This window comes from Meles meles, chromosome 6 (genome assembly GCF_922984935.1).
Source record: "Meles meles chromosome 6, mMelMel3.1 paternal haplotype, whole genome shotgun sequence".
NCBI classification, from domain to species: domain Eukaryota; kingdom Metazoa; phylum Chordata; class Mammalia; order Carnivora; family Mustelidae; genus Meles; species Meles meles.
The window spans coordinates 102,622,079-102,642,013 of record NC_060071.1 but is presented as its reverse complement, the minus strand read 5'-3'; the positions used below and the strand labels follow the sequence as shown (position 1 = coordinate 102,642,013).

At 34.2% G+C, this 19,935-nt stretch overlaps 1 protein-coding gene across 3 annotated transcripts in view; it reads left to right on the top strand.

The window, feature by feature from the left end:
• SOS2 (SOS Ras/Rho guanine nucleotide exchange factor 2) overlaps nt 1-19,935 on the top strand; it is a 76,190-nt gene that overhangs the window by 48,739 nt on the left and 7,516 nt on the right. For all 3 annotated transcript variants that reach the window (XM_046009045.1, XM_046009044.1, XM_046009046.1), the window contains 9 exons: nt 679-782; nt 3,243-3,465; nt 5,024-5,143; nt 5,305-5,467; nt 8,637-8,754; nt 9,747-9,919; nt 13,046-13,162; nt 14,347-14,608; nt 15,159-15,200. In XM_046009045.1, coding sequence (XP_045865001.1) covers nt 679-782; nt 3,243-3,465; nt 5,024-5,143; nt 5,305-5,467; nt 8,637-8,754; nt 9,747-9,919; nt 13,046-13,162; nt 14,347-14,608; nt 15,159-15,200 — 1,322 coding nt within the window. The remainder of the gene's footprint in view (nt 1-678; nt 783-3,242; nt 3,466-5,023; nt 5,144-5,304; nt 5,468-8,636; nt 8,755-9,746; nt 9,920-13,045; nt 13,163-14,346; nt 14,609-15,158; nt 15,201-19,935) is intronic.

Here is a 19,935-nt window from a genome sequence, read left to right as displayed (position 1 = left end):
ATTTTTGTTAACTAATAAATTGCAGCTTTGGAACTGAGCATGTTACTTATTTTTCAGGATAATTGCCACAAATAAATGTAGTTTTAGTGGAATGATAGTGCTCCCAGCTGTATGTGTCTCAGCCAAAACTTTTAACATGTCATTCTTTGTATAAGATGGTATTTTAGAAAAACCTTTTCAATTAAAAAAGGGAGATGATCTTATTTACCCCTCAGCAATAAAGGAGTAACTTCTTTGTGCTAGCTACAGTGAATTTGTACTCCCCACACTCAAGATTAAACTTTTTTTTTAAAGCTTTATTTATTTTAGAGAGAATGCACGCGCACGTGGGGGAAGATGCAGAGCAAGAGGGAGATAAGCAGACTCTGTGCTGGGCGTGTAGCCCGACACTGGCTTGATCCCAGGATCCTGAGATCATGACCTGAGCTGAAATCAGGAGTCAGACGCTTAACTGACTGAGCCACCCAGGCACCCCTAAAGTATAATTTTAAAACAATAAATTAATCTAAAGACCTGTTTACATCATTGAAGTGCTTAGGTTTTAATTAAATACAAATTAGAGACCAAGTGTTACATTGGCCCTTATATATAAAGTTGTTACCATGGTATTAGAGAAATGAAAGAAGTATAATTGAATGCTTACATCTCACTAAATTGTGTTTCTTTACATTTTTTCAGGATCTTAAATGTGTTTCGGCACTGGGTTGAACACCATTTTTATGACTTTGAAAGAGATTTGGAATTGCTTGAAAGACTGGAAGCCTTCATTTCAAGTGTAAGAGGTATATTATTTAAAGGTTTGATTGAATTTTATGTTGTGCATCAGCTTAGTTTTAAATTTGTGTGATTTTTAAGAAGCTAAACTGTTTTTGATTTTTAAACAACTAAAATAACATTCAGTATGATTTATAGACTCTAAGGAGCTCACATATGTTCGAACACCTGAAGTCTTAGAACCTTGCCTTTTCAAGTTTTTAGGAGAATCTTTTTTTTTTTTTTTTTTAATATTTATTTGACAGAAATCACAAGTAGGCATAGAGGCAGGCAGAGAGAGGAGGAAGCAGGCTCCCCGCGGAGCAGAGAGCCCGATGCGGGGCTCAATCCCAGGACCCCGGGATCACGACTTGAGCTGAAGGCAGAGGCCTCAACCCACTGAGCCACCCAGGCGCCCAGGAGAATCTTTTTTTAAAAGAAGACATCAGTCTTCTTTAATAATCTTAATACATTTAAAATTTTATCTCAAGGTTGCCATTTTTTCAACTAATTAAATATATGTGCAGTAGTACCTGTTTTCTTATTCTCCTTAATCCTTCTCTTTAGTTTTGAATGGTTAACAACTTTGAAAAAGAACATTTACTTCAGGGCACCTGTGTGACTCTGTCGGTTAAGAATCCAACTCTTGGTTTTGGCTCACTCAGGTCATGATCTCAGGGTCATGAGATCTGGCCGGCATCAGGCTCGGTGCTCAGCTCAGCACAGTCTGCTTGAGATTCTCTCTTTCCCTCTCCCTCTGCCCCTTCCCCTGCTCATGCTCTCTATTTATCTCCCTCTAAATAAATAAATAAAATCTTTAAAAATAATATTTACCTCTCTTGCAGAAGTTTTTGATATATTTTTAGCACCCGAAAGATAAGAGTTTCTTACCTAAAATTTTAGCACACAGCCCATGAAATGAAACTCTTGGCCATATACATTTAAACAAGTGTATATTATTGAATCAAGAACATTTATCTGACAGGATAAGGCATTAATTAAGTAAGAATACTTTAAGCCTAACTTATCTCATCTACTTGCTCTTACTTAAGGGGAATTTTACTTAAAATAGAGTGTCTGATTCCTTTGCTTCAACTTTGAGATGTTTAAGATACATTTTTATCATGTTTGCCTTGAAATTGTTTATGGTAACAAATCAATTTTTTACTTCATATTCTTAATGAAGATGCTAGACTATATATGATCTAAGTAACTTCTAAAATACACATATGTATTAGGATGAAGCAAGTAAATGGTTATGTTAATGTCTAGAGGTCTTTCTTAAGTAAGTTATACCACAGCATAACCAAGTAGTTGATGAAGGAAGGTTTCTTTCTTTCTTTCTTTCTTTTTTAGTCTTACTTACTTTAGAGAGAGAGAGCACATGCGGAGGGAATGGCATAGAGAGAATCCTAAAGGAGACTCCCCACTGAGTGCAGAGCCCTAGGTAGGGCTCCATCCCAGGACCATGAGATCATGACCTGGGTCGAAATCAAGAGTTGGCTGCTTAACGGACTGAGCCACCAGGCGTCCTGAGGGAAAGTTTCTTTTTATAAATGTATTTTATTTTTATTTATTTTTTTTTTTAAGATTTTATTTATTTATTTGACAGAGAGAAATCACAATTAGGCAGAGAGGCAGGCAGAGAGAGAGGAGGAAGCAGGCTCCCCGCTGAGCAGAGAGCCCGATGCGGGACTCGATCCCAGGACCCTGAGATGTAACTGGACATTATATGGCTGCTGTTAGAAATACTTACATGTATTCATGTCAAAAAATTGATCCTGAATCAGATCACGTCTGTATGTGTCTGATTTACAGAAAAAACGGGACAGAGAAGCAATGCAAATGACACTACAGGAATAGTATTGGAAAAATTCAGACTTGGGAAATACCACAAGGTGAATGATTCCATTTTAATGAGTAAATTGCAAGCAAAAATAAGAGAGAAAAGGAGAGCCTATAGATTAAAGGAGACTTGAGACATTGACCGACTGCAATTTGTAGAACTCGTTCAGACCCTATTTCAAACAGACCAACTGTTAGAAAACATTTGTGAGAGAATCAGGGAAATCTGAACACTAATTAGATGATTTTAAGAAGTTACTGTTATTTTTATATATGATAATGGTTTTGTCATTTTAAAAAGTCTTTAATTTTTGATAACATACTTAAATATGAACAAAATGACATATTTATTTCAGGTTTATTTATTTATTTTAAGTCATCTCTGGTAGACCCAACATGGGGCTTAAACCCACAAATCCAAGATCAAGAGTCACATGCTCTTCTGACTGAGCCAGCCAAGCACCTCTCCTATATTTCTTTCAAAATAACATAGGGAATGGAAGGAGGGCATGAGTGACATTAAGTGAAACAAAAATTGGCCATAAGTTGGTAATTGTTGAAGCTGGGTAAAGATGAAAGATTATACAAGGATTTGCAGTTACGTCTGTCAAGTAAAAGGTAATTTTGTTTGTGTTCTTTTGTAGGGAAAGCTATGAAGAAATGGGTAGAGTCAATTGCTAAGATCATCAAGAGAAAGAAACAAGCTCAGGCAAATGGAATAAGCCATAATATAACCTTTGAAAGTCCACCTCCACCAATTGAATGGCATATCAGCCGACCAGGACAGTTTGAAACCTTTGATCTCATGACACTTCATCCAATAGAAATTGCACGTCAGCTGACACTTTTGGAATCTGATCTCTACAGGTAGACAGTTAATGTTTATTTGCTGCTCTGTTTTCAAGAATTTTAAACCATACCTCTGTTTTCAGAACACTTTGGAAATTATTTATGAATACTTAAAAGTGACTCATTTATTCTTGTGGGCTTGGAGGAAAGCTTATAGCACCGTTTTTAACTACAATCTGTCCTACAGGAAAAAGTATTATATTGCTATTTAGACCTAAAATAGGTATTAGCAGTGTTTCGCATGGTGAATGGTAGACACTAATGCTACTTTCAGGTAATCACCCAGGTCTTCCTCCTAGTACTTTCTCAGATTGTTTTAGTTTGGATTGTAGGCAGCTGAGTAAATAGAATATTGAGAGAAACAAGCTTTCTTTTTTTTTTTTTTTTTTTTTTTTTTTCAGATTCTAAATAATCAAAAATTTAATTTGGAGCTTGACTGGGTTAGGTTTGCTAGACAAATGAATAACAAAATTCTTAGAAAAATGAAGATTTCTTTATTTTTTTTTTAAAGGAGTCTTAAGTACTTCAGCTATTTGAAGTCAAGGTAACTTCAAAGAAAAGTTATTTCTGAAGTAGTGTGATGATAAATCATACTTAAAACTTCTGAACTTTTCTTTCATTTATGAGACTCATTAGATCGAAATGTGCTTGGCTAGGGGTGCCAGGGCGTCTCAGTCAGTTGGGCGTTTGCTTTCAGCTCGGGTTGTTATCCCAGGGTCCTGGAATTAAGTCCCTCGTTGGGCTCCCTGCTCAGTTGGGAGTCTGCTTCCCCTTCCCCTGCCTCTGTGCACTCTCTTTCTCAAATAAATAAATAAAATCTTTTTTTTTTTTTTTCTAAGATTTTATCTATTTATTTTACAGAGAGAGACACAGCAAGAGAGGGAACAGAAGCAGGGCGAGTAGGGGAGGGAGAAGCAGGCCTCCCACCGAGCAGGAAGCCCGATTTGGGGCCAATCCTAGGACCCTGGGATCATGACCTGAGCTGAAGGCAGAGGCTTTAACCCACTGAGCCACCCAGGTGCCCCTGGCTTGCTTATTTTAATTACTGTGGTGTTCCATTATATGAATGCTCCATAATTTATCCAGCCTAGATTATTTGTGATTTTTCAGTCTTGCAAATAATGACTGCTTCACTGAGTATTCTTACAAATGTTTTCTTATAACCTGGTATAGCTTAAGTATGTATCTAGGTAGACTTTTGGGGTGATCTAGTTTGTATATCTTCAGTTATATGAGATATTGCTAAATTACAAAGTGGTTGTTTCAGTTTTTATTTGGATATCAGTGTTGGAGAGATTCTACAGATCTTTACCCATTTGGTACTATTAGACTTCTGTTAGACAGGAGTAAAATGGGATTTCATTGTGGTTTAATGTTCTTCTCCCCGAATAAGAGACAACATTTTTTTGTGTGTTTATGTGACTATTTGGGTCCAATCCTCTGTGATTTAAACCCGTTCATGTGTTTCTCCATTTATCTTTTGGGTTGTCTTTATCTTACTGAGTATTTAAAGATCTTTAAATAATTTTGATACTAATCCTTTGAAGGTTAAATTGCATGATTTTTTATTCCACAGGAAAGTCCAACCTTCTGAACTAGTAGGGAGTGTATGGACCAAAGAAGATAAAGAAATAAATTCTCCAAATTTATTAAAAATGATTCGCCATACCACAAATCTCACTCTATGGTTTGAAAAGTAAGTGTTTATTTTTCTGCCTTATTACTTTTTACTAGCTATAATATTAAGTCTCTACAAGCTTAAATTCTTGCTAAAAATAAATGCATTCTTTTCTACATGAGGTGAGGAAATTGCTTTTTAAGCCATGTTTTTTTGTTTTTGTTTTTGTTTTTGTCTAGGTGCATTGTGGAAGCAGAAAATTTTGAGGAACGGGTGGCAATACTAAGTAGAATTATAGAAATTCTTCAGGTTTTTCAAGATTTGAATAATTTCAATGGTGTGTTGGAGATAGTCAGTGCAGTAAATTCAGTGTCGGTATACAGACTAGACCATACTTTTGAGGTAAGTTTTAGGCTTAAATATTTCATCTTTTGGGGGGGAGATACAATTGATGATAAAATAAATTGCTTCTACCAACCAATCTTTTTCAGTAAATCCTTAACAAATCATCTTATTCCCTTAAATATATCAATATACACTAGTATGTCTGGAATTCATCAAAGAATGTGGGACTTGTGACTCTGTTTAATACATTTACCTAAATGTTAGGAAGTTTCAATTGGATTTTTCCAGTGGCACACTGATTGTTTGAAATAAATGATATTTTAAATATAAATGTAGAATTAATCAACATATAGTCAAAAGAAGGAGTAGCATGGAGAGAAGTCTTCCTAAAATTAAAATTTTAAAAATTATACAATAGTATATGTTTCGTGTTTGTTATAGAAAATTCAAAAGATACAGAAAGTATATGTTAAAATTAAAATACACATACTCTTGGGCCCAGAAATAAAAGTGCCAGACTATAAAGTTAATGTACAAAGATGTTGTTTCTGCAGTATTAATTGGAGTAGCAGAAAACTAAAAGCAACCTGTATGTCCCTGAATAGAATGACTAAATATGTTGTTTTATACCTGTAGTGTAGAATATTGTTCAGCTATAGAAAAAAAGTGAATAGGATCTATGTGTATTATCTTAAAATAATATTTGTGATTTTTAGGGGAAAAGCCATTAAAAAACTTCAGAATAATGAATATAATATGATTTCTTTTTTAAGTAACATAAAAACAGAACAGACCCTAAACATGTTACTGAAATTGCATGAGCATTGAGAAGATAATACTCTTTTTTTAACATTGCTTCTTTATATTTAGAAAGGCAAGCTGCTTTCATGTATGTATTTTTCTATTTGAATGTTTGCATTTTATTGCTTTGTGTGAACTTTTTATATATGAAGGATATTAACAGTCGAATATTGCTAAATATTAATCTGTTTAATAGATTTTGAAAACTAAAGTAATGTATTTATTTTAAGAGGTTAAGTTTTAGTTTTTTTAAATACTGGGTACAGAACAATATTTATAAAATATATATAAGGCAAAACGAGTAAAAATACAAAGAACACCTGTATACCTGGTATCCAGTTTAAAAACACCTCCCAATTCCATCTCCATCCTCACCCCTTCAACTACCATTCTGAATTTTGTCCTTATTATTCAACTTTGTTTCTGTAGTTTTATTATTTGTATCTCTAAACAATGTACTATTTCATTTTGCGTGTTTCTTAATTACATATGAATATAATTCTTCAAACACTTTTTTCATTCAATATTATCTTCCTAAAATTCATCCAGATTGCTTCTTACTGCTATCATTCATTTTTTTTCATAGCTGTATCATATTGTAAGAATAAACTTACCAAAATTTATTTATTTATTTACTAGTTAATGGCCATTAGACTGTTTCCAGTGTAGAGTTATTATCAGTAATAGTACCATGAACATTTTCTACATATATCCTAGTGCACAAATTTCTCTAAGTCATTTACCTAGAAGTAGAACTACTAGATAATAGGTTATGGGTATCTTCAGCTTTACTAGATAATGCTAGATTGTTTTCCCAAATAATTGTACCAGTTTATATCCTTTCTCCCACCAGAAATGTATGAGTTCTAGTTATTTTACCTTCTCACCAGTACTTGATATTGTCAGTTCTTTTCATTTTCCAATCTTGTGGTTTTGGTTTATAAACCCCTGATTTCTAATGAGTTTGAACCTGTTTTAAAATATTTATTGGTATTTTATATTTCTTCTTATAGAAATTTTTTTGGTTTTTTGCATTGTTGAATTATTCTTACGAATCTCTGTGAGTTCTCTTATATAGTGGATTTTAATCCTTTGTCAGTTATATGTATTGTAAATGTCTCTTCCCAGATTAAAGCTTCTCTTTTCACCTTTTTTTCCATCTTTTGATGAACAAAAGTTCTTACTGTAATCAAATTTATTTTGTCTTGTTATTTGTGCTGTTTAGTGTCTTTCTTTATTATCTTAATGTTTTGTCTTTCACGTTCATTCCTTAATCCAGCAGGAAATAAGTTTTGAAAAATGTATGGAGTGAGGCTGGAGTTTAATTTCATGTTTTGTTCCATATGGCTAGCCAGTTGCTTCCATACATTTATTGAAAGTTTGATAGGAATTGCATTGGTTCTATAAATTGCTTTGGTTCAGTTGGTGGAGCACTGACAATTTTACAGTGAGTGTTCCAAACCATGAACATGTATGTCTCTCCCTTTATTTATGGTTTTCTTGATGATGATCTCATACCTCTTTTGTTAGATTTATATTAGAATTTTTTTAAAGATCTTGTTTTCTTTATTGATGATATGTAGAAATGCATTTGATCTTTGCTGATTGGTTTTATATCAATCAACAATGCTAGATGCTCTCATTAGCACTCCATATGTAGATTTATTGTTTTTTTTTTCACAGATAATTATATCCTCTGTGAATACTGACAATTTTTCTTTGATTTTCTTTATTTTTCTTGTTCATGCTAGTTAAGACTTCTGTAGAGTACTGAATAAAATTTAGGGTTTAATCCCCTTTGCTTTTTCCTTAAGTTAAAGGAAATACATTAGACAGTTTTCCATCAAGTGCAATGTTTGCTGTGGGTTTATGTGTGTGTGTGTGTGTGTGTGTGTGTGTGTGTGTGTGTGTGTGTATACACTTAACCAGGTTAAAAATAAAGTAATTAATTTAGAACAAAAATGCAATAATGAAATATAAAAGGAATGATTGTGCTTATTTGGTTTACTAAATTTTTGTTCAATTTTTCTCTCCCTCCCACAGCTTTCTCCTCCTTACCAAAACCTTACCCTTAGCCTCAAAAGACCTTTCAGTGGAAGTATATTTGAATGCATTAGGATTATATTTCTCTCCTAAAGCTATGATTTGAAATTCTGGCTAATCAGAATTATAACTAATAAGATCTCGAGGAAGAATTTTTTATTGCTTACTCCTCTAATTTATATTAGAAAAAAATGAAGTTTTAAAGTTTTATATTTATAGATAAATCATTTCAGGCAAGTACAGAAAGGAATACTACTCATCTTTAATTTAAAAAATTATTTTTTACATATTTGCAAAATTTTATAGAATTCCAAGCTCTGTGTTCATAAAATGTGATTGAATTGTAAAAAGACAAGTTATACTCAATTTATGTATTTTAAAGGCATTGCAGGAAAGAAAAAGGAGAATTTTGGATGATGCTGTGGAATTAAGTCAAGATCACTTTAAAAAATACCTAGTAAAACTTAAGTCAATCAATCCACCTTGTGTGCCTTTTTTTGGTAAGTTACTGAACATAGATTTATATTTATATTTTGAGGTAGTTTGTTGTAGCCAAAAGAGACCAGCCTTTAAAGGCAGATTGTCCTGATTTTTATATCTGAGCATATCTACTTTTATTAACTGTTCATATTGATAAATAAAACTTTAAAGTCTCTGTTTCCTTATCTTTAAAATAGAGGTTATGATAATTATCTCTTTGTAGAGTTGTTATAAGGAACTCTGTGGGGTCTTTCTATAAGAGTACTGATTCCATTCATAAGGGCTCCACCCTCAGGATTTAAGCACCTCCGAAGCGTCCCACCTCCTAATACTATCACATTGGGCATTAGTATTTCAGCTTAGGAATTTTGAACATTCAAACATGCATGCCTGTGTACACAGACACACACTCCACGGGTTGTGTTAACCAAAAATGTCTCCGGACAATCCCAAATATTCCCTAAGGGACAAAATTGCCCCCAGTTGAGAGCCACTGATTTAAGTGAATCCATAATTACATATGAAGAAGGAGCTAAAACCTTTCTTCCTGTCCCAGAGTGAGGAATAATTATTTTTCTATCTAAATTACGGGCTTTGAGAAAACAGAGAATTTATAAATCTATAGTCTTATCGCCAGAATTGGCTTATAAATTAATCTATTGATCATTATTTAAGATCATTGGCATTAAATATTTATAATCAAATATTAAAATGGTTAAAACAGATTTAACACAGACTTTGTGAATGAATCTGCTCTTATTTTAGGCTGTTAGTCTAAGGAGTAAATTAAGCCTTTCTTAAAACCTAATTTTCCTTTTATTTTAAATTCTTTAAATGTTAAAAAATTCCTAATGTAAAATTAATTAATAAGCCCATCAGACTTACTGACATTTTAGGGGTAAAATTGCTGGATTATAGAATGTCTTTCAACTTTACTAGATCAGTTGTTTTTTCAAATGATTAATTAAGTAACAGATTTTATAACTTTTCTTCAAATACTCTTTTTTACTAGGAATATATTTAACAAATATTCTGAAAACTGAAGAAGGGAATAATGATTTTTTAAAAAAGAAAGGGAAAGATTTAATCAATTTCAGTAAGAGGAGGAAAGTAGCTGAAATTACGGGAGAAATTCAGCAGTATCAGAATCAACCTTACTGTTTACGGATAGAACCAGAAATGAGGGTAAATATTTTCTTTGCTTATCTTTAAAAGAGAACATGTTAAATTCTCTGCAATCTGTAAGAAATATCATAACCACACTTACTTATGCTACTTACTTTACTATAAAAATAATACAGTAAGTTAATTACCACTAGATAGAAGTGGTAAATATTAGATATTCTGTGCTAACATTCTGCAGTTACGAATATTACTAGGTAACGGGGGTGCCTGGCTGGCTCAGTCTGTAGAGCGTATGACTCTTGTTCTCAGTTTTATAACTTTGGGCCCCATGTTGGGTATAGAGATTATTCAAAAATAAGATCGTTCAAAATATATATTATTAGGGACTTTTTTCTTGAGAGTATTGCTTCTTTGTGCGATTGGTCAAGTAATACTTTCAAAAAATGAATGGCAAATAGGAATGAAACTCTCTGATATCCATGTAGTAAAAAGAAAATCCACTACTAGTACTGTCATTGGTTAGCCATTTTAGATATTTTACATGTGCCAATGTAACATTAAGTAATTTCTTCATAAGAATACTGGGTTTAAATAGGGAAAGAGGTTGGTTTTATATAGTACATATTTGTGTTTATATATATATGCATATGCTTAGCAAAAAATCATTTTTTTAACATTCTATCAATTGATAATCTGTTTTGATCACTAGTTTATAACACTGATTCTGTGTACTGTAAGATGTGGGATACCTTCTAAATCATAGTATATTATGATACTATGTTTATGTTAAGTGAATTTTATTTTGTTATACTTATTTGAAATTCAGTACGTAGTAGCTATCAGAAAAAGTTCACCTGTCACATTAAAAATTGTGTTCAACTTTCAGGCTTAGTGTGCAGATCAGGCATATTAAGTGAAAAGGGGCACCATGACTCCCCACTTCCTAAATTATAGGATGGTAACTATTCTTTGTTCCTACTTCGAAACAAAATACCCTAAAGTCCTAAGAAAGAATGACTTAAACTACACTGTTATGAAAATATAGACAGCTCTAAAAATGGTGACAAGCTGCTGGTGGTCCTATTTTTCATTCTCTTCCCTCATCATAGGGCCAGCCCTCTGTGATAATGAACTTCATAGGTCTAAAGAAATATACTCTTGAAGCTTAGATTAAATTTTATAATATATTTTCCCAAGAAATCATGTTAAATTATAGTTGGGTATATTTGAAATAGTACTTTTAACATTCATATCTCAGTAACTTCTAATAGGTTTTTGTGATCTGTTCTAGACCTTCTCCCATCATTTAAAGCATTAAATAATGCTTTATGGGAGTGTGGGGGCATTTACTTTTCAAACCATAGTTAACCAAACTAATAAATAATATTAAAGAATAGAGCAAAGGGTGAGAAAAGCAAGAACACTGCAATTATGACTTTATAGAAATCTTTAAATTAACTGTTGATTCATATGATTTAATTTGGCTAACCTGAATATAAGAACAAGCTGTTTCAATACTGTTAAAGCAGTAATTCAATTTTCTTGGCATTGGCAGAATGCCTGAAATGTGGGAGAATTTTATGTCAGAAATTTTGAAGCTCATTTTGCCTATGTTAAAGTGAAAACCCAGTACTTATTTTTATATGTGTTTCTTAAACCACTTCGAAGTTAAATAAAGTTAAATCCAGTAATTTGCTTCTACGGAATTTTTCTGAGGAAATAATCATAAATGTACAGAAAAATTTATGCACAAGGAGCTAATAATAATTATTCATATTGTAATACAAAGAATTAGAAAGCTGCTATGGGGACACCTGGGTGGCTCAGTTGGTTAAGCGGCTGCCTTCGGCTCAGGTCATGATCCCAGCATCCTGGGATCGAGTCCCACATCGGGCTCCTTGCTCAGCAGGGAGCCTGCTTCTCCCTCTACCTCTGCCTGTGCTCACTCTCTCTGACAAATAAATACAATCTTAAAAAAAAAAAAAAAAAGCACTGCTGTAGATAACTGCCTATGTGGTGATTGATGAGATAAATTCTGGAATATAATGTGATTAAAGACTATAGAGCTTAAGTTTGTACTTATAAAGTAAGTAAACCACATGGAAAAATACTGAGTTACCAACTAAAAAAAGGTTAAAGATAACTGGTATGTTTCCAATTTTGCAAAATAAACCCAGAAAATGAAGATATATATATATATATATATGTGCATTATTCACCCAGTGAAAACACTGGAACAATATTCTAAGAGTAAAATGTTAATAGATCTCTGGTTGGTGAGATTACGGTTTATATTTCTTTTTACTCTTCGCTAAAGCATCTAAATTTTCTATCTAAAAACTCAAATATAGGGTTAGAAAAATTTTTTTTCCATAAAATCAGAAAGATTATTTTACTAGAGGTTAGCACAGATAAGTTTATAATGTTCTTGAAATCACTTTTGAATAGAACTTAATCCATCTTGTCTCTGGTTTTTTTTTCTGATTATCGAAAGTGTCATTCTGGGGACGCTTCGGTCGCTCAGTGGGTTAAGCCTCTGCCTTCGGCTCAGGTCATGATCCCAGGGTCCTGGGATTGAATCCCACATGGGCTCCTTGCTCGGGAGCCTGCTTCTCTCTCAGGCTCTGCCTGCCTCTCTGCCTGCTTGTGTGCTCACTCTCTCTCTCTCTGACAAATAAATAAATAAAATCTTAAAAAAAAAAAAAAAGTGTCATTCTGAAGCATGTGGCTGGCTCAGTTGATGGAGCATGTGACTCTTGGTTTCAGGGTTGTAAATTCGAGCCCCAATTGGGTGTAGAGATTACTTAAAAATCTTTTTTTAAAAAAAGTCTCATTGTGAATTATAACTATAATTCTGTTCTGAACACTTTTGATAGCTTACTGGTGATAATTACTTTGTTATAATGAGTAGGAAAAATGTTAACTGCGGGATACTGAGCCACTAAGATGGTAATAAATGAAAATCTCTCCATCTTCTTAATAGAAAATGAAGACAAAATATACAACTCCCATAGAAAGTGTACAACTTTATTTGCAAGTAGAGAGATTGGAATCAGCAATTCTTGTGAACTCTCAGACATTATGATCCCTTAATTTACTGATTTTTTTTGTTTTGTTTTAAGCTGATGAAATACATGTTCCAATAAGATCTAAAACATGTACTTATGGAAATTTGTCTAATTCCAGAGATTCTTTGAAAACCTTAACCCCATGGGAAGTGCTTCTGAAAAGGAGTTTACAGATTATTTGTTCAACAAGTCACTAGAAATTGAACCCCGAAATTGCAAACAGCCACCTCGATTTGTAAGTTCGTTACAATTTTGGAAAAAAAAATTTTTAAATAATATTGTCTTCAATGTTTAGTAACGTATTACATTAAAATTCTAATTTATTTGAATAGCTATTTTTCAGTCCTTTGTTTTGCAGTACTATACTATTTCTAAAGCAATACATACTGCGGGAGGCAATGTTATTAGCCTTTTGGTAAAATCTGGTTTATCCTTTAAAGCACTTCTTTATATGTCAGTTTTTAAGCCTTCCTGGTATAAGGTGGAAAGTAGTGAGAAAGTGAGAGCTGTAAATGACCAGGAAATGAAAAGACCTAGAAAAAGGAGTAAGCAAGTGTCTCATGGTTCTTTTAGCCTGACCATGACTCCTGTCATTAGAGCACCATAGTCCATGGTGGCCACTGGAATGTTCTTCATGCTAAAATTTGCTGCTACAGTTTCTAGTTATTCTTGGGTTTGCAGTGGCAACAGAAGTAGGGGAAGACCAATTTTAAGTAGTTGAACAGAAAGCAAGATGTGGGAGGGATTAAAACGCTTATAACACCTACTTCCAGTCAAGCAACAAGATGTTACCTCATCTCTACAACAGTTTTATGACATAGATCTTATTCTCATTTTATAAACAAAAACTGAGGCTCAAAGTTGTTAAATAACTCTTTTAAGGCTGCAAAGCTAGATTATTAGCACCCTGGAGATTTTACCTCAAGTTATCTGAATCTGAGTTCTGTGTTTTTTCATTTGGTTACCACTGTGAGATTTTAAAAGGAGGTATGGAGGTGGAGGTTGGGAGACAATGATAGCCGTTTTCTCCAAAAACTTGAAAGTACCATTGTGGGGTTTGGTCATTTACTATTAGGAAGGGGAAAAAAAGCCTTTTTTTTTTTCCCTTGATGTACCTAACATAATATGTTGTATACTATGTCCAGGTAAATGTATGTAAAATTGATACCAGTGATTTGAACAAGTTTAGGTTCAAGTGTTTGGGGAGGAACAAGTTTTCAGACAGATTTTCAAGAATTTTATTTCTGCAGTATGAAAAGGAGTTTACTTGTATTAAGCCAGTCAAATCCCAGACAGGCTATTTGCAGATTGAGATTTTATTGTACTCTTACCTGTATGCTAAGAATTAATAAGGTAGCGTTAAGCATAAAAATGAAATCCATGCAAATTAGTAATGGTAGTTATGTTTGCTTTTTGTAGCCTAGGAAATCAACTTTCTCTTTAAAATCTCCTGGAATACGGCCTAATACAGGCCGACATGGCTCTACCTCAGGCACTTTACGAGGTCATCCAACACCATTAGAAAGAGAACCATGTAAAATGAGCTTTAGTCGGATTGCTGAAACTGATCTTGAATCAACTGTGTCAGCACCAACCTCTCCAAATACACCCTCTACTCCACCAGTATCTGCTTCTTCAGACCTTAGTGTGTTTTTAGATGTGGACCTCAATAGTTCCTGTGGTATGTATTTGATATAAACCATTTGATAAAAAAGGAATCTTATGTTTCAGATAATTCTTCTCATCATTTTAATTAAACTGTAGATTCCTTTAATTAAACTGTAGATATTAGTGTGGAAAGTGGCATTTAAATGTGAAAATAATGATTAACACAAGGGATTAAGCATCATTTGTGCATTATTTATGCATCTTATTTTCTAATGTATTCATTAAACAAAGATTTGTTTAGTACCTATTGGGCCCCATATTACTGCTGTAAAGGGAGCAACAGAGAGTAAGAAAACAAGCAGATACATTTCATGAAGGAAATTTAAAAAGAGACTGTGAGTAGAGGGAACTACTTATGCTAAGAAAGGAAAAACATTCCCTCTACAAAGGTAACGGTCTGGTTCATTTCTTTTAAAACTAACATGTCAATAGAGAGTGATAAAATTCTGTACTCTCTGTGTTATTACATTTGTTACTTTATGCAAAAATATTTTTAAGTAAATTTTAAAGTAAAACCTTACATACCACCTTTCTTTTCAAATTAATTTTTCTCATTCCAATAGGCAGCAATAGCATCTTTGCTCCAGTCCTCTTGCCACATTCAAGTAAGTAAGAATTTGAATCAATTCTAATGAAATTAATCAAGTTGATTAAATCTGTATATGAGTATTTGGGTTTTAGCAACATTAAAATTTTTTAAAAAATGAATGAAATTTTTATAAATAAATTGAGTTACTTGCTTACAACTGAATACCATTTAAACTTTACTGCAGTTTTCATCATTTTACAACCTATCAATGGTCTAGGGGCTGTGTGACCTTGAACAAATTACTTAGCATCTCCAGCCCTATTAAGGATCAAATGAGATAATGGTGTAGCACACCCAGCATATAGGTTGGCACATAATCAGCAGTGATTTCATATCAGTTGCCTCTCCTCTTTCCCATCCCAACTCATTTTCCCATGTGGATTATATACTTAAATGTTTATCAGGTTCCCAGACAGCCCTTGATCACTTGTTTCTTCACATGATCTTACTTAATGCAATTATTTTAGTAAAACACTATTCTGCCATTCTCATTTATTTCATAATATATGACATAAATGCTGTCACCGTTCTTTCTACAATCATTTGTTTAAAACAACCCAGGGGCACCTGGGTGGCTCAGTTTGTTAAACGTCTGCCTTCTGCTCAGATCATGATCTTTGGGTTCTGGGAACAAGCCAAGTGTTGGGCTCGCTGCTCAGCGAGGAGTCTGCTTCTTTCTCTCCTTTACCCCCTACGCACTCCCCTGCTTGTGCGCTCTCTCTCAAATAAGTAAAATCTTTAAAAACAACCACCACCACCACCACCACACAGAAAGGTACAGAGAAGCTTCAGGAATAATTCCCCGAATCTGGATGATTTCTGCTTCTATCACATTAAAGTGTATATAATTTAGGTAGTAGCATGAGAGTTCCGTCTAATGAGAAAAGTAAGGTTAGTCTTTTAAATGTTTATAATTCTACATTTTAATATTTAAATTTTAATCAAAGTGGTATATGCATACAGTTTAAAAGACTAATAGTGCTAAACCCTGAAAATGAAATTGATAGCAGTTCCCTACCCCATGTCTCCCCACATCTTTTCCTGTTCCCCAGTGACACTTCCACATTTTTAAATGGTGTTTTCGTACTTTTCTCTCTTTTGAATCATGCAGACAGTTTTTACTGATTTGCTGTTACAGTAGATGAGAATTTTGCCCTTTATTCTGCCTAATATACTTGTCACATTTTGGGAAAATACTACTCCCTATTAAGTCAGGTAGTGTATACTGTGATTATGTTTCCTTTCTTGTACACCTCTCTTTCATGAAGTTAATGAGAAAGTCTTTAATGCTTAGGTGTTTTTGTTGGTTGGTTGGTTTTTCAAAAATCTATTGCTCAGTCTTCTCACACCCTTTCTCAGCAGTTTTCCGTAAGGTCAGACCACTCAGGACAGTTGTCAGGATTTTTGTTTTGCTGTTTAACTTGGAAACTTCCCTTCCTGGTGTTCTATGGTTCTGCTCCAGTTTAGACTGGTTGCTCTCTTGGCCTCTCAACCAGCTGTCATCCTAGAACTTTCTTTTGTTGTCATCCTAGAAATTCCTTCACCTCTTTCCTGTGTTTGGATCCTTGGTTTTTTGTACTCCTCGTCTCCTTTCTTGATATGCTCCCTTATTTTGGTAGAGGCACATTCTCCAGTAGCTACGTGGGAAAGGATAAACATATAAAAGATTTTAAGCTTTTGTATTTCTGAAAATGTATTTAATGTATTTAATTGTTAATAGTTTGAGTGGGTATAGAATTATAAATCCTTTTCACTAAGAATTTTGAAGGTAATTTCCTATGGTCTTCTTGCTTTCATACTTGCTGTTTAGAAGTCCAGTGTCATTCGCTCATAAATTGTTCATGTATAGTTGTTAAATGTCTCATGTGTGCAGGCACTATTCTAGGTACAAGAAATACGGCTCTGAACAAAATAGAAATCCTCTGTCAATGACCTTGTAGTTTCCTTTTTTAAAAACTAGAGTATACTTGCTGTAGCAAAGGGACCCAAAAATACAGAACCATAAATGAAATAGAATTCTATTTCTCACAATAGCCAGAGCAAGTAGACACCTCTGTTTCACAAGCTAGCAGGGCACTTCAAGAATCTCAAAATGGGGCTTCCATCTCTTTGAGTTTTGAGTATCTACTTCACTTGTTACCATTTTTCAGCCAGCAGGAAGGTGAAGGTCAATGGGTTTTATTAGAAAAACATGATCTGCGGGGCACCTTGGTGGTTCAGCTGGGTGGGCATCTGCCTTCTACTCAGATCATGATTTCGGTCTGGGGTTGAGCCCCAAGTCAGGCCTCCTGCTCAGGGGGGAGGTTGCTTCTCCCTCTCCCTCTGACCCTCCTCCTGCTTGTGCTCTCTCTCTCTCTCTCTCTCTCTTTCTCTCAAATAAATTAAAATCTTAAAAAAAAAAAGAAAAAACATGATCTGGGACTTGCTCACATTATTCCTGCTCTCATTCCATTGGTCAAAACTTCAGCTACAAGGGAGGCTGAGAGATGTTATCTGTAGCTAGGCAACCTTTTGTCTTGCTAAAATACATGAATCCTACTACTAAAAGGAAGAAAAGGGTAGGTATACTGGGGGACAGTTAGAAGTCTCTGCCATAGTATATTCAAGAAAGTTTCAGAATCTTCTCTTTATTACTGATGATCTATACATTTGCAATGATCTGCTTTAGTATGTCATCTTTTTCCTTTCACTTTTCTATCTACTTATTTAGCCCTTTAAAGATTTTATTTACTTATTTGAGAAAGAGAGAGCATGAGAGGAGAGAGTTCAGCGGGAGAAGCAGACTCCCTGCTGAGTAGGGAGCACAGTGTGGGACTTGATCCAGGGATTCCAGGATCATGATCTGAGCCAAAGGCAGTCGCTTAACCAACTGGACCACCCAGGCGCCCTTATTTAGCCCTTTAAATTTAGAGATTCATGTCGTTGATTTCTAGAAAATGTTCCTTATATTGTTTTATTAATAATTTCCTCCCAAACATATTCTCTGACTTGCCTTTTGAGTTCCTTTTCTATATCGTATATCCTAGTTTGAGCCTCCAGTTTTCTTTATTTTCTTGTTCTGTTTTCTGCAAGATTTCCTCACTTCATCTTCTAATTCTTTTTTTTTTTATCATGATTTTGAATTTCCAAAAATTCTTTCTAGTTTCTTCTGTTCATACCATTTTTATACCATCCTATTATTCTGGTTTCATGGGTTCACTGTCTTATCTCCCATAGGATATAATAGTGGTTTTGAAAAAATTTGTTTCTGGTTTTATTTCCTTTCTGAGTTGTATCTCTTAGTTTTGTCTCTTGTCTTTCATATCAGAATTTTTCCTTTCTTGTCTTGTATCCTTAGCTTCCCATATTTTAGAGTGAGGCAGTATAAACTGATAAGAAATGCTGTATCCATGGGCAGAGCTTGTCAGCATGTAGGTTTCACCCTAGAGTAATAGAATAATGAGAAGTTTTTACTTAGGAAATCCCCAAACATCAGAATCTATGAGGCCTCTTTTCTAGGACTGTTAACTTTTCCAAAGAAAGTTGTTTGAATCTTCTGCCTGGGTGGTGTGAACATTTAGTATGAAAATCTGTGTTTTCAGCACAGTTTAGTGGCCCCAGTCGGATGTTTAGATTCACCAGAAAATAAAACCTCCAACCTCCCACCCACAGGGTTTTAATTACTTCTTATGTAGATTTAATCAAGTCTTCTGTTTTCATGCCCACATCTTCCATTATACCAAGTGCTTTTAACTCCTGATCACTCCTTTCATTCTGTGGGGGCACGTTAAGAACTGTTTTTCAGTATCACTAACTGCAGACATTTGGGTTTCATCTTCTCCATTTGTCTCCTTTATATACTTTGTAGTTCACCTTCTTGTATTGAAGCTTCAGGGTTCAGTGTTTCCTGGCTTCACTGAAGTTTGTTTCTTATTTTCCTTGTTGTTCTGTAGTGGAAATGTTTTTACTATATGTATTAGTTTTTTCTAGTGCTGCTCTAACAAAGTACCCCAGACTGAGTGGCTTAGAAAAGCACAATTCTGGAGGCTGTAAGTCCCCAAAACAAGGTGTTGGCAGGGCCTTTCTCCTTCTGCAACTTGTATCTTTGCTTCTTCTAGCTTCTGGCCTTTGCTGACAATCTTTGACCTTTGGTTTATGGATGCATCATCTCAGTCTCTACCTCTGTTGTCTGATGACCATCTTCCTTCTGCATGTTTCTTTGTCCCTTCTTCTTTCCTTCTAAAGACCTCTATTATACTGGATTAGGGCCCATTTTCGTCCTCACTTGACTACATATCTGTAAAGACTTTTTCTAAATAAAGTCTTTCTTTCTAAGTAAAGTCACCTTGACAGGTACTGGGGTTAGCACTTCAGCTTATCTTTCGGAGAGACACAGTTCAACCCATAACACCAAGCAATTTTAGAACCAGGAGTTCTAGACATTATTTTGGATGGCAGTTAAATACATTTTCCATATCATAAGGAAAATTCCATCTTGAAATTTAATGGAAAATGTTGAGAATAATTGCATAAAATTCTGACTCTTCTAAAACAAATCCTGAAAGAAAGAACATAGTATGTATGAAAAGTGCTCACATACAGTGGGAGAAAGAACAAGACTCCATTAACAATGGACATGAATACACCATTTACATCAAAGTATGAGCAAGCCTATGTTAAAAGTTACTCTCATACATTACTTATCCCTTGTAAGTTGGTACATTAGTATGACCCCTTTTGGAAAGAATCTGTAAACCAACATGTCAAACCGT